The sequence below is a fragment of the Daktulosphaira vitifoliae genome, unplaced genomic scaffold (genome assembly GCF_025091365.1).
Source record: "Daktulosphaira vitifoliae isolate Bord-2020 unplaced genomic scaffold, ASM2509136v1 Scaffold_2, whole genome shotgun sequence".
Classification (NCBI taxonomy): Eukaryota; Metazoa; Arthropoda; class Insecta; order Hemiptera; family Phylloxeridae; genus Daktulosphaira; species Daktulosphaira vitifoliae.
In genome coordinates this window covers 2,298,531-2,313,836 of record NW_026099573.1, presented here as the reverse complement: position 1 = coordinate 2,313,836, position 15,306 = coordinate 2,298,531, and the positions used below count along the sequence as shown (strand labels likewise).

General features: G+C 25.4%; 1 protein-coding gene across 1 annotated transcript; it reads right to left on the bottom strand.

The window, feature by feature from the left end:
- Positions 1-5,608: 5,608 nt before the first annotated feature.
- LOC126897878 (zinc finger CCHC domain-containing protein 8 homolog) lies at positions 5,609-11,440 on the bottom strand. The gene is made up of 7 exons (XM_050671820.1): positions 11,018-11,440; positions 10,512-10,726; positions 10,040-10,272; positions 9,852-9,970; positions 9,621-9,789; positions 8,381-8,508; positions 5,609-7,473 (listed from the first exon to the last, which is right to left on the bottom strand). Exons 1-7 carry the CDS (start codon positions 11,165-11,167, stop codon positions 7,051-7,053), a joined length of 1,437 nt encoding a protein of 478 aa, XP_050527777.1. The 5' UTR covers positions 11,168-11,440; the 3' UTR covers positions 5,609-7,050.
- Between the last annotated feature and the right edge of the window lie 3,866 nt (positions 11,441-15,306).

Sequence of the window (15,306 nt, the reverse complement as noted above, 5' to 3'; positions counted from 1 at the left end):
AAAAAAAAAAAAAAAAAAAAAAAAAAAAACACATCATAGTAAAACCAATACCTTCTCAGCTTCGCATCGAAGCTAAAAGTATACGAGGTGTAGCAATTAAGTAATGGGAATATTTATTTATATGACAATGGATGACACGCTAAGGTCATCGAAATTTGTTAACAATTCTAAGTGAGAATATCTCTAACGACTGATTTCCTTAGCTCTGTTCGAATTACTTTATAACAATAATTGTTATTATTGTATATAATTATTACTATTGTTAGGGGTTTGTTTAATAGTTGAGGATCTTGGTCAAAACCAAGAATCGGAAGCTACCCGACGTCTGCCCAAATATCGTCCCTATCTCCTTAAATGAGTTTTAATTGCCTGAAGGAGACACAGGCAATCGTGTACCTTAGTTACAGAGGATAGATTATTAAATAAAATTAGACTATTGTTTTATGTCAACGACAAAGTAAAGTTATATTTTAGACGTTCAGTAAATATAAGTTATATGTATTGTACAATACGTCTGACCTGAATCCTAGTACAGTTGGTTAGCAGGTATATCCAAGTGAGACGGAGTTGGTTGGCTATGATGACAATTGGCGATAGACGGGTCGTTGAATAAAACAAGTTAAGTTATAAATAATATAAATAAGACGAAAGTAATAGTATTGAAAACTATGTCTATAACGGCCACTCAAACACAACTGCCCTTTGTTAGTTCGACGTCAGTAGCTCCGGGCTACAGACGAGTAGAATTGTCACATCAGCATCTCCCTCTATGCTAATTAATATGTATTACGAATTAAATAAATAGAAATAAAACGTGTGTAATATAAGTGGTAAGAACATAGTAATAAATGTTCTTACACTATAAACCATTTACAGTTATTAATAACAGTAATAAATATATATTATATATATATATATTTATAATAGAAAAATATGATAAAAAAAAATTTCTCTTAAATATCGATTTTTACGTGAGCTATACTTCTATTAATTTTAAAATTTGTTTAACAAATAAAAGTTTGATTTAAAAAATTATTTTTGTAACATTCAAAATAACCTATTCCAAAAAAATAAAATTTTTTATTTTATTATCCCATATTATATTCATAATCTGTGAACAAGTTTGAATATTAAAAACTTATTATTTAATAATAGTTCTAAGTGTAGTAAAATGTAATATATGATATAATATATATAATAGAATTCTGCAATGACAATCTTTAATGGCACGTGTTTTTGTTTTAGATATAAAATTTATTTACATCGTGATTTGAATTAAAAATATGCAATTTTTGTCTTCTTAATCGAAAAGCCAACTGAACAGCTTAATTGGACTTGACAAATTGCTGCTCGAATAAATTAACTATTTCCCCTTTATTCTAACCCTTTTTGTGCGCACCGGTCTATATGGTTATTTTAAAAAAAGAACGGGGAGCGTTACTTTTTTTTTTTTTACAGTAAAAGCTGGTAAGAGCTGGTAGGAAGCAAATTATCCGCAACAAATGGTGAAACTGAGAAATTTAGCGCGGTGGAAGGGATAAACAGCAAAAGGAGAGCAATAATTCTTTTTTCTTTTTTTTGCCACGAGACGGGCCAAGCCCTTCTGTTTTATCACGGTTTAATTTAAATGTCACAATACTGCGCTCTACAAATCAACCCTTAAGTGAGATGGTGTTGAAGAGAAACGGGAGAGAGTACACCGAAACGGATCCAATTACACGGTACGATACACTCGATCGTGTAAAACCCATCTTTGATCCCCTCGCCCAACGTACCAACTTCACATGCTTCTTATAAGTCTATTTTTGGTCGTTACTATCCAACTGCAACGTCACTAAAAGATTTTTCTTTTCCAACACAGGATACTTCAAGTGATTTTCAATAAGCGTCTATTACGTTAAATGTAGTAACAGTTTCTATCGCGAGTTCGATGTCGGTGAATCATATCCGATGATTTCAATTTAATAAAAAAATTTATTCTCGGTAGTGATTGATGTAAAACAAATACGCCCTACTAAATCTAAGCTTATCTTCGGACCGGGCGCACTTTACAGCAAGTAACGTAGGAGGAACATGTCAGCGTAAAAAAATAGTTATAGAGGGCTGAAATTATTATTTTCTAAATTTTATTGTTGAAACCGTCGTGTTTCTGTTATTAACGTCGTTTTTTTTTTACATTTTTTAAACATTTTATTGCTTTACGTCATTCTGTGTTTGTTGCATACTTCTCATTCGGGCAAACCGTTAACATCCTATACATTAGTAACCTAAAATATGTTTTTATAAATAAAAGACTGCTCTTGTAGACTGCTACGACCATGTCACAGTCGTTTTAGCTTTTTAAATTTGAATTATACATGAATATAGACATGTCATGTTATTATTAGTAAACTAAGTTTGTTCTTGTTTAATATACCACGATCGTTTTGAATGATATTTAAGGAGTGATAAGCAAAAAAAAAAAGATAGTGTAAAGTTTGTTTCCCTGAAAATTAACCTATGGGGCGCACTCATTAGTAGTGCAGCTAATTGGCTTAGCTATCACTTTAAGGCCACTATTACGAGAGTTCCATATCGATTTTTGCATTATTGATTAACACACGTGATTATAGATAAGACGGATTACTGGACGCGTCGACATTTTCCTCTTCGCTGCAACCTGAAATAGAACGATTTGTTGCTTCGAAAACGACTGTTAACGCATTGCGAGTTTCACAGCTAGCGCTGTAAGTGATCGACTTTAACCAATTAACGCATAGTGTACAATATAACAATATTAATTTTTTTATGGAAAACAATTATCCAACAGAAGTGTATGCATCAACTCTGCTCTATATGAATAAATTATATGATTAATAAAAGTTTATACGGATACGTTTTAGACAAACGTATTCATGACATTAAGTAACGATTTTTTATTTGTGTTTACCTATAATTAAGGACCAAATGTTGGTCACATTTATAATTATAAATCTATGGTTTTCTAATACCCGAAATTATTTTTCGTTAACAGTATATATTTTTAACCGAGAGATTCTTTATTAAATATTTTTTAATTATTTAGTCTTTATAAAATATTAATTTATACTTTTTCATTGTGGTATCAAATATATTTAATGAACCAGATTGCGCCCCAAAACAGTGGGAAATCGAAATTCGGTGTACCTAATGACTTTCACAGTTAATGAAAAAAATCTATATAAGGGTAGAATTGTACAAAGGCAATAGAGTTGCACTTTCAAAATACACTTTAAAAATAATAACATAATGAATCGTACATGATTTTCTGGAAAAGGTGAAAATGAATACTCTGTTTTGTAAGTTGAATATCTGCAATTTAAACATTACTAAAATAAAAATGTAATCTAATAAACGAAATAAAATTATTTTTACGACAATTAAAAAATAGTTTATCGTTAATACTGTATACCGTGAGTACGGATTTATATGCAATTAAAAAATCTTTATCTTAATCTTAAAAAATTATTAAAACATGTAAAATATATTTAATTATTTATTTACGGACAATAAGTCCAAATTTCACAAAATAACTACAGAATGTGATAATATATAGAATAAACAAAAGAATATATACAATAACTATATAAAATAAAATAATATACAATAAGTAAACAAAAATATTAATTAATTAACACTACATAATTACAACAGTTAAAAAAACATTAATATTAACTAAATAATTATATTGATTCCCAACAGTGGATAAAATATGAACAGGTGCACAAGATAAGAATTTATTAGAACTGTGAGGAGTACAAAATAAATCTTTATTTCTTACATTAATACAATTAACTTTAAAAGATATGCAATTTAATAAAAAAGAATCATCTACCTTATTATTTAGAAGTTTAAAAACAAATGAAAAATAAAATTGAATTCTTCTAATTTTTAATGTACTTATATTCAACACATTTAAAATATTAGTATAACCAGAGTGAGGGGTCTGTATATATTGCATTTAAAACAAATAAATCTAAGAAATTTATTCTGAATTTTTTTTTAATTTGAATATGAGGAACTGGTGTCGTAACTTGTTATAATAATAATAAAAAAAAAAAAAAACAATCAAATTCTAGACTCTAGACAGTGTTAATTCCCAGCCAAGTGTCACCAAGGGTTCATGTTACTATTAGTATATCATATATACCTATTGTGCTATGTTGTACATATTGTGTATTCAAATTGTAAATAAAAAAAAAAAAAAATTTGAATATGGGGTGGCTTGTATTGTGAGTTTCCCAAATTATTGTTGCATACTCGAGTTGAGGACGAATAAAAGAAGTGTAAAGAACTTTCATTTAATTTATTGAAATTTGTATAATTACACTTTATAAGACCGAACATACAGAATGCTTTTTCTTTATGAATAATACATGGGGTTAAACAAGAGTTTAAAGTCGAAAATAATGCCCAAATCTTTTACATGAGAATAACGAAATAAATTTTGATTATTAATAGAATAATTAAAGAGAAACGAATTACGTTTTTTAGAAAAAGAAATGCAAGTGCATTTATTGATATTATAATTTAATACTTATAATGCTCATTGATATTAATATTAATAATAATAATGACTAATATTATTAACCTTTATAATGCTTTATGGATTTATATGCAAAACAAGTTACTTAAATAGAACCAATTGACAAAATTAAAGCTACTCATTTAGAATAAGAACCACTATTTTTAGAATAAAATTACAATTTCTTATATTTTATGATGACTCCACCATGATAATTTTATATTTATATAAAATACCAGATACGAGTTATGACTGTGTTTAAGTTATTAACATTTTTATACATAGACGTAAAGAGACCAAAAAGTGTTTAACAATATACGTTCGAGTTTTATAAAATTAGAATATAAATAAATCTAAACCAATCTAATTTGTAGTGAATAGATAAAATTTAATTTAATGCCTAAGAAATGTTTATAGATTTATATTACAGAATAGTTATAGATTCGAATATTCGATTAAAATAATTCCTTTAAAATGTACAGAAATATAAATTAGTAATTATACAGAATAAAATTGTTGAAAAAGAATGAATTAAATACAAGATAATTGGCTGGATCGATTTAAATAAAAGTGCGTGCTAATATATAAATAAATAAGGACTAGTTTCTTTAGTCGTAATATATAAAATATAATAATAGCCTTTTTTATTAAATAAAAATTCGTGTTCATTACATTTTTCAAATTATTATAAATTAGCTTTTTTGATCTTATTTTAAAAGAACGGACTCGTTCTCAAAGTATGACAAGAGGGCGAATTGACGAAAAATTACCAATACAATGAATATAGTTGCAAAAATAAATAAATAAATAAAAATCGAAAGTAAAAAAAGAAAATACTTTTTTTTAACTATCACGATAGTATTATTAAATCTTAAAGACTATAATATATATATAGTATTAAAAATTAGATAAATGAAATATAATTATATATTTATATATATTTTTTATTTCATCATTTTTATATTTGTATATTGTATTACTCATGTATCTAATCAATTTTTCTTCAATATAGTTAAAGGTTTAAAATATATAATAATAAATAAAAGTCGTTATAGAACAACTATAATATAACTAATTATTTTTAATTAAAATAATATCCAACAAAAATGGAGTATTCATCTGCACTTGTACTATGTACAAGCTAGTATGTACTATGTAGTGTATAAAATTGTTGCCAAAATATTATGAAAAAAAAACTTTAAAAGTACTATTTAAATATGAACTTTGTCACACTTACAGAAAATTTTATTTTTTAATTCAAACTTAAAAATATTTCTTATAACCTTATTTGAGTAATACATTACAATTATATTTATGTAAAAAAATAATAATTAAGAATTGATATTTTTATAATTTCTAATAATTTAACTGGCTTTTTTCATACCTACATTTTATAAAGAAATATTATTTTAATATTGGTAATGTTTTATGTTTACAAATTTTCCATAAAATTTAGTTAAATAGATCAAAAAAAATTTAAAAATTAAGCTCAATAACTATATTATATTTTGGCTGTAAAGTAAAAATAATTTTTTAATAATAAATAAAATAATTTGAATTAAGTGTATTTTATAGTATTGTTTTCGAATAAAAAAAATTATCACTACTGTATAATTTATTACATTATGTTTATTTAACACGCGTTTTTAATGTGTATATTACTTGCATAAAACAAAACTGTGTACCTAACTGAAGAATTCACAATGCAAGAAGTATAAGTGACATATCATAAATATTTAGTTTGTGTTAACGTAAAATTGAAAACTATGAATTATACTAAGTAGTTAAATTGAAAAATAAATTAAATAACACTAATAGACTAAAAAAATATTTTTATTTTTACAGTTTTAATGAAGTAAACAAAAACTTTGAACCACATTATCTCATAGTTAAAAAAAACACACATATTCTTGCATTCTAAAATCCCCAAACGTACACAAGAAATAATATAAAGCAAAAAAACATATCAAACAAAAGACGTTTTTATAAACATTTTTCAACAATAAAATCATGAAAAAAATGAAATAAAATTACAAATACTATCAATAAACTTAACATGCAAATAAACTATATATATTTATAATTTATTTAGACCATGCTTTTCAAAGAAAACTTTATCAAGCAATATAGGTTAACACAAAATAATATTACAACACAATATGTACACAATTTATATATAAATATATAAAAATTAATTGAATTAATTATATACATATAGTTATATTTTAGTTATAGTGATATTTTATTCTTAAATGTTTAAAATTAAAATAAGTTTTTAGTATTTTTAAAAATCTTAATATTATTTTTTTTTACATCAATGAAATGTATTTAAATATATGAAATAGTTAATTATAATGAAGAAAGATTTGTCAAATGCTTAACCAATAATATTTTAAATTGGTTGACTAAAAAAAAAAACAACAATATTAATTAAATAAAATAATGATATCGATTGGAGTTACTTATATATTTTTAATATATATATAGTCTATCAACAGAGGTACAACTCATAATAAACTATTGAGTGTTTTTCGAACATCTTTTAAAATCTCTTTAAGTTTACTAAACGTTCCAGTGGCATTAGGTAAGTTTTCATGGTCGATTATATCAACCATTCCCTTAGAAAACTTATCATGATCCGGACGATTTTCATATGATGAAAATCTCTTTAGTACTGGAGTTCCTACAAATTCACATTTGAGCTCACTAAATTGTTTCTTAGTAGGAGATTCAGATGTCGAATTAAGGCTTTTTTCACTATCAACTTGTTCATTATTTTCAAAGTTACTAATAACGCTTGAATTTTGATTTTCACATTCTTTTTCAACCAACTCTTTACTGGAAGTCTCGTAAATTGAAACACTGTGGTATTCACTAGTTTCTAAATGGTTTTGACCATTAGCTTCAAAACTAGTGTTAATTTCAGCCAACTGTAATATAGTAAAATAATAATCATTTTTTTTATTTTTACTACCATAAAAATTTTACTTAAGTTCTAAGTTCTACATCCCACAAAACTATTAAACAATAAAAATATATTATCTATTTGTAATAAATAAATAAATACACCCCTACATAAGACTACAAACACACGTTAATGTCTCTTTATAAAACTCTTTAAAAATAATTTCATAAAAATTTATTTGTATAAGGTGGAACAGATCTAACTTATAGTTTTAATTAATTTTCACATATTTGGTCTACATTCTAAACTTATTTTTTGTACTCATTTACAATTATTTTGTACTATTATATCGTGTTTGGGATACTTCTAAATTTTTTTGAAAATATTACCGATTTAATTTAAAGGAAATTTTCGATACCAAAAACTGTTTTTATTTAATGTTATTATTAAATTTAGTTCTTAAATTTCAACAACTTTTTAAAGTTTGTTTAGTTTGAATTTTTTCATGTTTATTCAATGGTAGAAAACATTGCTATGTTATTATGAAAAACAATACGAGTAACTGGATTTTTTTCTAAAACTATGTGTTTACTATAGCATTGACTTTGAAGAAAATTATCAACGCTTAATTGAAAATAAAAATTCTCAAATTTTCAGTAGAGCACGTTTCATTATTTTTAATAATGTGTACCATTATTTTTCAAAAACATGAAGTATGATTCTTAAATAACCAATTTATTTATTTTAATAACTAATTAAAAAAGTATTCGTTCCATAATTATATAGTAAAATGTGATATACAGCTTTTTATAGTAAAAAGTTGATAAATTATAATTTGTAATGGTACAATTTTTTTATAATCAAGAATTAAGATTAGCTCGTATACCCTCTAACCTTGTGAATGCATAAAATTCACTAATACTATAAATTACCTCAGGTTTAATTTCTTTAAATACATTGTTTTCACTTTCTAAAATTTCTCCATCTTCAGGAGATGATGGCAAATAATCAATAGGTTTAACTTCTAAAGTCGTGATTTCTTCAGGCAGGCGAACATTTTCTATAAATCATAAATTTGAAAATGTTAACTATAGACATGATATCAACAAAAACTCAAAACATTATTATTTTTATATATATATATAGAATTATATGCTAAAAGCATATTGACAACATCAAGGAAAAAAGATTAATTTGATTATTTTTATTGGTCAAACATTTTTTAAACAATACACAACTGTACCTGAGATGTACAGCAATCTATATTTATTTTTCCAATTTTTCAGGAGAAAAAAACAAATCTCATTTTATCAAGGTAATTTTATTCACTCAATATTATAACCTTCGATTATTTACACTAATATTGATTTATTCATTAAATAGATAGATAGACCGTAGAAACTGTCTTTTTTTTTTGAACAATTATAAAATGTGAATGTCCCAATGTCTTAGGACTCTGAAGGAAATGAAAAAATATACTTGCCATAAAATTCCAAAAAAGATATGGTATCACCTCATGTTGTAAAATATGCATTTAGGTTTTTATACCTCTGTTATAAATAGACAAATATGCTTTTTTTTAATAAACTCAAAAAAAAATCAAGTTGCGTCTTTCATCAACACCTAGAAAGGTATTCGATTTAAAACAATTTTTTGTATTTTTAGACTATGTTAAAAGCATATTTTTTATTATTTGTCTTTAATAAGAAAACATATTTAATTGAATTTTTTTCAACATTAAAAGTCATTATTTAGTCCTTTTTACAAAATAATGTTGATAAATCGAAAAGGATTTTAAGACAAGTACTGTGTTGAGTTACAAGTATTTTAATACAAAGAGTTTGTATGTAGCTCGAGCTCTTATTGTTATTGTACTGTTATCGAGTACTTCATGCCTCCACACTGATGTAAATTTATAATGCATACTTTAACCACATTACATACCCCCACTCTTGTAACTCAATAAGTAATTATCCCTAAGTTATTATTAAAAAAATAGTATATGCACATAATGATTAATTAATCATTGACCATTAAATTTTTACTTAAAAATATAATAATCTTGAAAATATTTTTTTTGGCTTTAATGAGTATACTATTATTTATCTCTCCTTCTACAAGTGGTTATATGACACCAATCTAAGGTATTCCTTAACATTTGATAATACTCACCATCAGAACTAGTTACAATGTCCATCTCTTCATTGCTCAGAGTAGTATCCCCAGGAAACAATAGTTTGGCTCGCTTATAAGGATTCAATTTGTAATCTTTGAATTTATCACACATATTCTGAAGACTTTGATTTGGATCGAATCGAGGACAGTCATATTTTTTATGATCCTAAAAAATTATGAAGCTTGTTGTAACAATGAAAGTCAATGATTTTTAAAAATTAAATTTACATCAATTGTATTAGGAGGACTTGGCGTGTTAAAACCAGGATACTTGTACAATTTGCCCATGTCAATTTTAAAATTAATAACATCAATTTCACCGTCTTCTCCTTTAGACAATGGTTCACCTTTAAGTTTATAAATACAAAATTAATTTAAATTTAAACAAAACAATAATAAGTTTATAGTGTAAATACTTTGATTAGCATCAACGAATAATGTTATTCCTGAATGCTTAACTTTGGCTTCTTCGAGCCATCCATTTGGATATCCAAATTTACGCATCCGATAAATATGTATAGGAAGTCCATTTTTAGGTACGCCTAATGCTTTTACCAATTTAATACTCAGTTTACCAGGTACAAATTTATCATATTTGTTTTCAGGGCCATCTTCCAAATAATATCGAGTAAATCTTTTAGCTGATGCTCTAAATATAACATTTTTATCTACAATTTATATTATTGATTGTAAAATATAAATTTACACACCCTAGCCAGGAAATTAATCAAAAAAAAATTGTTTCAACATAAACATATAAAAAGATTAATTAATCAGCATAATTAAATAATATTTTCATAAAAATAAATACAATCATTTTTATATTTATTTGACATTATTAAATGGAATTTTAAGTTATAATTATGACATACTTTAATCCACCCTTACCTGTTTCTGTTATTTCTACCACCGGGTTGCATTAATTTTTGAGCCTTGAACAGTTGCCTGTTTTTGGTAATGGTACGTTGATCTCTAGGTTTTGGACAATTCATTAACGCATGGTTTGTAGATGAGCAATTCCAACAAGAATTTTGTTTTTGAGTAGGTTCTTTTTTTTTTTCATTATTTGATGCATCATCATTTTTTTCCAAAAACATAATATTCTGAAAGAATTTTTTTCATTATATTACATTGTACTAATTAGTAACAGTTATATTAAATTCAACATTTTATTTATAACATTTATTGAAATCATAATATAATCAATTTATTAGCAAAATTAAATAATAAATAATTACATAAAAAAATAGTTTGATATTTAGTTAATGAGGGATAATATATTGGTTAACATGGGGGAGAAACCGATTAAAAATGTTTGCGTTTTATTTTTTTCTACTCTCTACAAAACAATTCTCTAGCAGTACGTGTATTAAATATGAGATATAAATTTTTACTTCATGATATAAAGGAGCTTCACAAGTTCTACTGGAGTGTTGAGTTGTGTCAACAACAAATAATGGTTCGGTATCAGGTGCATTCTTGACCACCAAATCAGTTTGGTCATTAGATGGTACTTCCATAGTAGTATTATTCTCTTCAGTCATAGTGATATTATAATAATTTGACGTCAAAGTTTTAACTATTTTAAAACTCTTCGTAGTAGTTTTTATTACAAAAAATTATTCAAACGATGCAACATTCAAAATTTTTGATAGTTCGAAGTTACACAAAAATTTTCAATAGCTGCACAGAAAAACTAAAATTTTAATATACACATTGGTAATTGTACAAATGACATTGTATAATGTAACATATTCAAAGCCTAAAATTAATTGTAATATGTCTACACTTAAAAAATATAAATAATAACGTTGGAAAATTCTTAAAAATAACATTGATATGGAAACAGTTGATAACAAAAAATGGATACTTTATTATCACTCGGTAAAAATTGTTGCTATAATCATAGATAATATAAACCTTATTTGTTTTACATTATTAGTGATATAATCTTAGACTAACGATAATACTACTACTTACGATAATACTTCCAAAAAGATAATGTTTTTTTATATTGTTTTATAATTTTTTTATTTTTATTTTTACTTGGTAAACTTTTTTTTTTCCTGTGGATAAGAATACTTCTACGGCCCCTCTGCTATTCGTAAGAGGTGACTAATGAGGATGCCTCAGGTTGATAACCGTCGTAAAATTTTTGTCGAATAGTATTAGGTGTCCTGAACAAAACTTAGGCGAATTGTTCCATCTCGGATTTACGCGGGGACAACAGGTTAGAGGGAATAAAGTAGTAAAAAACGGAGAAGGCCTAAGGAATAAAATGTTTGATACCAGCCGGACAACTTGTGCGGTAGCTGTTTCACCAGTCATATGAACAGGTCTACCCAACGCTTGTAGTGTCATCGGTGTTGGGACATCACCGCTTAACTCTAGACTGGACTCGTGTATAAGGGAGAAAGTACAAATTAAGAATAGGTACTTGGAATGTTAAAATATTAACTAATAGAAGTTGAGAATTAGTAGAAGTATTAAAGAGGAGAAAAGTTAACATTTGTTGTGTGCAGGAAACTAAGTGGAAAGGAGAGAAATCGAGGGAAATAAGTGAGGGTTATAAAATGAACGGATTGAATTGATTTTTTTATCATATCTCAGAGATATCATTATACGGGTCTGGTGAAATTTTCAAACCTTAAGTCGTAAAACGCTGCCGTCAGCAAACGTTTTTCTCAAAAAACGGTCGAAATTTTAAAACGCTCGCGGCCGAGCGTCAAAAATTTTCCAACCTTTGCCAATAATTTCCTCGAAATTTGGTGACCGAGAACTTTCGTTGAAAACAATTTTTTAAAAATCCGAGCACTCCAGGTAATATTCCCAGAAAAGTGTTTTTTTCTATGTTTCATTAAATAATATATATATATATTATAGTTATAAATCATAAAACTTGTAATCAAGATATAAATAAGAAAATAGAAGATCATGTAGCTTTTGGAATAATCCATCAACTTATTAAAATTAAACACAGATATGCATCGAAGCGTTTTTTATGATAGTTTTTGATATATTTTAATCAATGTCAGATATCATACTTGACCCAACTATGCCACGTTCCCACTGTGCTGAGCTTTTATTATTTAGGATATTTATTGATGGAGCATTCCTGGGAACTTCTACCCACTTGAAGCAACATGTTTTATTCTGATATGTAATGAAAATGTTATATGAAAATTATTTTACATTACTCTCCCCTATAGGAACGAGTAAGTAAATTATGTAAGTCTAAACTTAAACATGAATAGTAAGCTCTTAAGATGAGATAACCTTTCCTCTTTACTGTATTTTACAAAAAAAAAATCAAAATTCTAAACATAATTACACTAATTCAGTATTTTAAAAAAATATTGTTTTCTAATCTAATTCAGAATTCCGGAGTAATTAAGTTATTATATGTGAAATGAAATATTTTAATTAATTGCAATGAATTCCTATTTTTCATTTATTTTTATTGAAACGTACATAGAAATGATGTATAAGTAGTGATTGGCCATTTTCCGAAAATTTTATAATTTGCTGCTTTAATGCTTGATAACTCCTAAAAGGTATAATTTTTACGAATAGTTTTTCTTTTTTCATCCGAAAATCCACTGTATTATTTTTAATTAGTAATTGATTTAAAGAAGGTTTATAAGAATAGTATAAAAACGGTAGCAAAGTGGGATCGCGGCAACGTATAGACGTGGTATAGTTGGGACAAATATAGATGATATCTGACACTGATTAAAATCACTATCATAAGAAACGCTTGGATGTAAATCTGTAGATAGTGTTTAATTTTAAGAAATTGGTAGATTATTTCAAAAGCAACAATAACTCTTATTCCCTTATTTTTATCCCGATTAGTTATTTGATATATAATTATAATAAATAATAATTATAGTAAGTACATTTAGTATAATATTGATATTCAATAATTTAATATTGTAATTTTAATGAAGATATTATAAAAATAATAAAGTAGTTGTATATTTCTTTACTTTACGCGTATAAAAATTTAAAGAGCTTGATGCAATACTTTTCAATAAAAAATGTTTATTACTTATAACAAAGTTATAGGTTTCATACACTGGACTACAAGGAATTTTCATCAGAAACAAAAATATACTTTACTAAATCGACTTTTCGCGATGTTTTCAAATGTGCAATTAGACTTTTTCTATCACTTCTAAGTTTTAATATTATTACTTATTAATAAAAAATAAATATTTACATATATAAAAAAAAATAATTAAGAACAAAAAAAAATTGTTTTAAATTAATATTGATTTTGATTATTAATATGTTAAAAATAAGGAAAACGACATATTTAATCTATTTTTTTAATCCTTTAAAGTTGATTTTTGTAAAAGTTTATAACAAAAAAAAAATGAATTTATTATCATAACTTTTAGCTCCACTTGCAAGTTTAAAATTAACATCAATAAATAGAAAATTTTATGAGAATTAAAAAAATTATATCGTTAAGATTAATATGCAGCCAGGAAATTTTATAATTACTATTTATAGTAAATTTATCAGAAAAGCTGAATATTTTTTTGGATTTTTATCGTAATAGATAACTTAAATAGAAATAATTTCCTTGTAAATTTTGGTGTTTAAAAAGATTCTACTATTGAAATATTAACTGAATTAATTTTAATGATTTACTTCAACTAAAAAAACCAATCAAAAAAAGTTGTTAAAAAAAAGTGTTAAATAAAATTTAATTATAATTGTAAAAATCCATTGTTAATTAAGGAGAAACTAACAATCATTTTTTTAGAAATTATTTATATAGCAACATATTACCAACAAATTTAGAATATTATAGTCTAATAGTAGCACACACAAATAGACTAAAAAAATTATTAAATTACAAAGTAAAATGATTTAATTTTGTAGTTGAAACTATCATATCCAACTTGATTCGTCAATAAATACTTTGAAAACATTAAAAATAAATTATTTTAATTGTCTGTATCGAAAACATGGAATAAGTAACTGTTTAATTGATTATTTAGAATTTTTTTTTCAATTTTTGAGGGTAATATCTTCAACTATACACGAATTGTAATCATTTGACGTATCGTTGAAAAAAGTAGGTCAAGTTAGAACAGAGAAAATAAATGATAGTCACAAATAAATACCTTCTCACCTATGCATCAAAGCTAAAACCTAAAATATAGTAAAATAATTTTAATATGAATAAGAAATTTCTTCTCCCGATGGGCGACTAAAGTGATGAGGAGATTCTTGATCTTTATTGAAGTTATTGAATTTAAATGAGATGAAAATCAAATGAGTTGAAAATTTATTCTGACTTAATAAGAATTAAGAAAAAAATGCAAAAAATTTCTTTCCCATACGCGACTTAGAACCTTGTACCCCAAGCGCGTAAGACACAAGTGTTACCAACTAGGCAATCGTACGTAGTTTTCGCGAATGAAAAAATGGTAATTTAAGTTAATTTGAATATTAAAGTTATTTCTCCCTACTTAAAAAAATTTATATAAGTTTAACTTTCTATAGTATATCAATTTGATTTATATAATATTTATGAAAATCAGTGTTCTCCCCTTATCAGGTATTTTAAAATAAAATAAAATACAAAACCCAGAATTTTTACACAAAAATATCATATTTTTGAATACGGTATTCATTTTCACCATAAAGACAGCTTTCATTTTTTTAA

Bases quoted from the DNA above. Each gene is read 5' to 3' on its own strand.
- LOC126897878 (XM_050671820.1), bottom strand. From the start codon at position 11,167: ATGACTGAAGAGAATAATACTACTATGGAAGTACCATCTAATGACCAA. The intron at 10,273-10,511 runs GTAAGGGTGGAT...TGTTATATTTAG, and splicing joins GGTAGAAATAACAGAAACAG to AGCATCAGCTAAAAGATTTA. The intron at 7,474-8,380 runs GTAATTTATAGT...ACTATATTACAG, and splicing joins TTAAAGAAATTAAACCTGAG to TTGGCTGAAATTAACACTAG.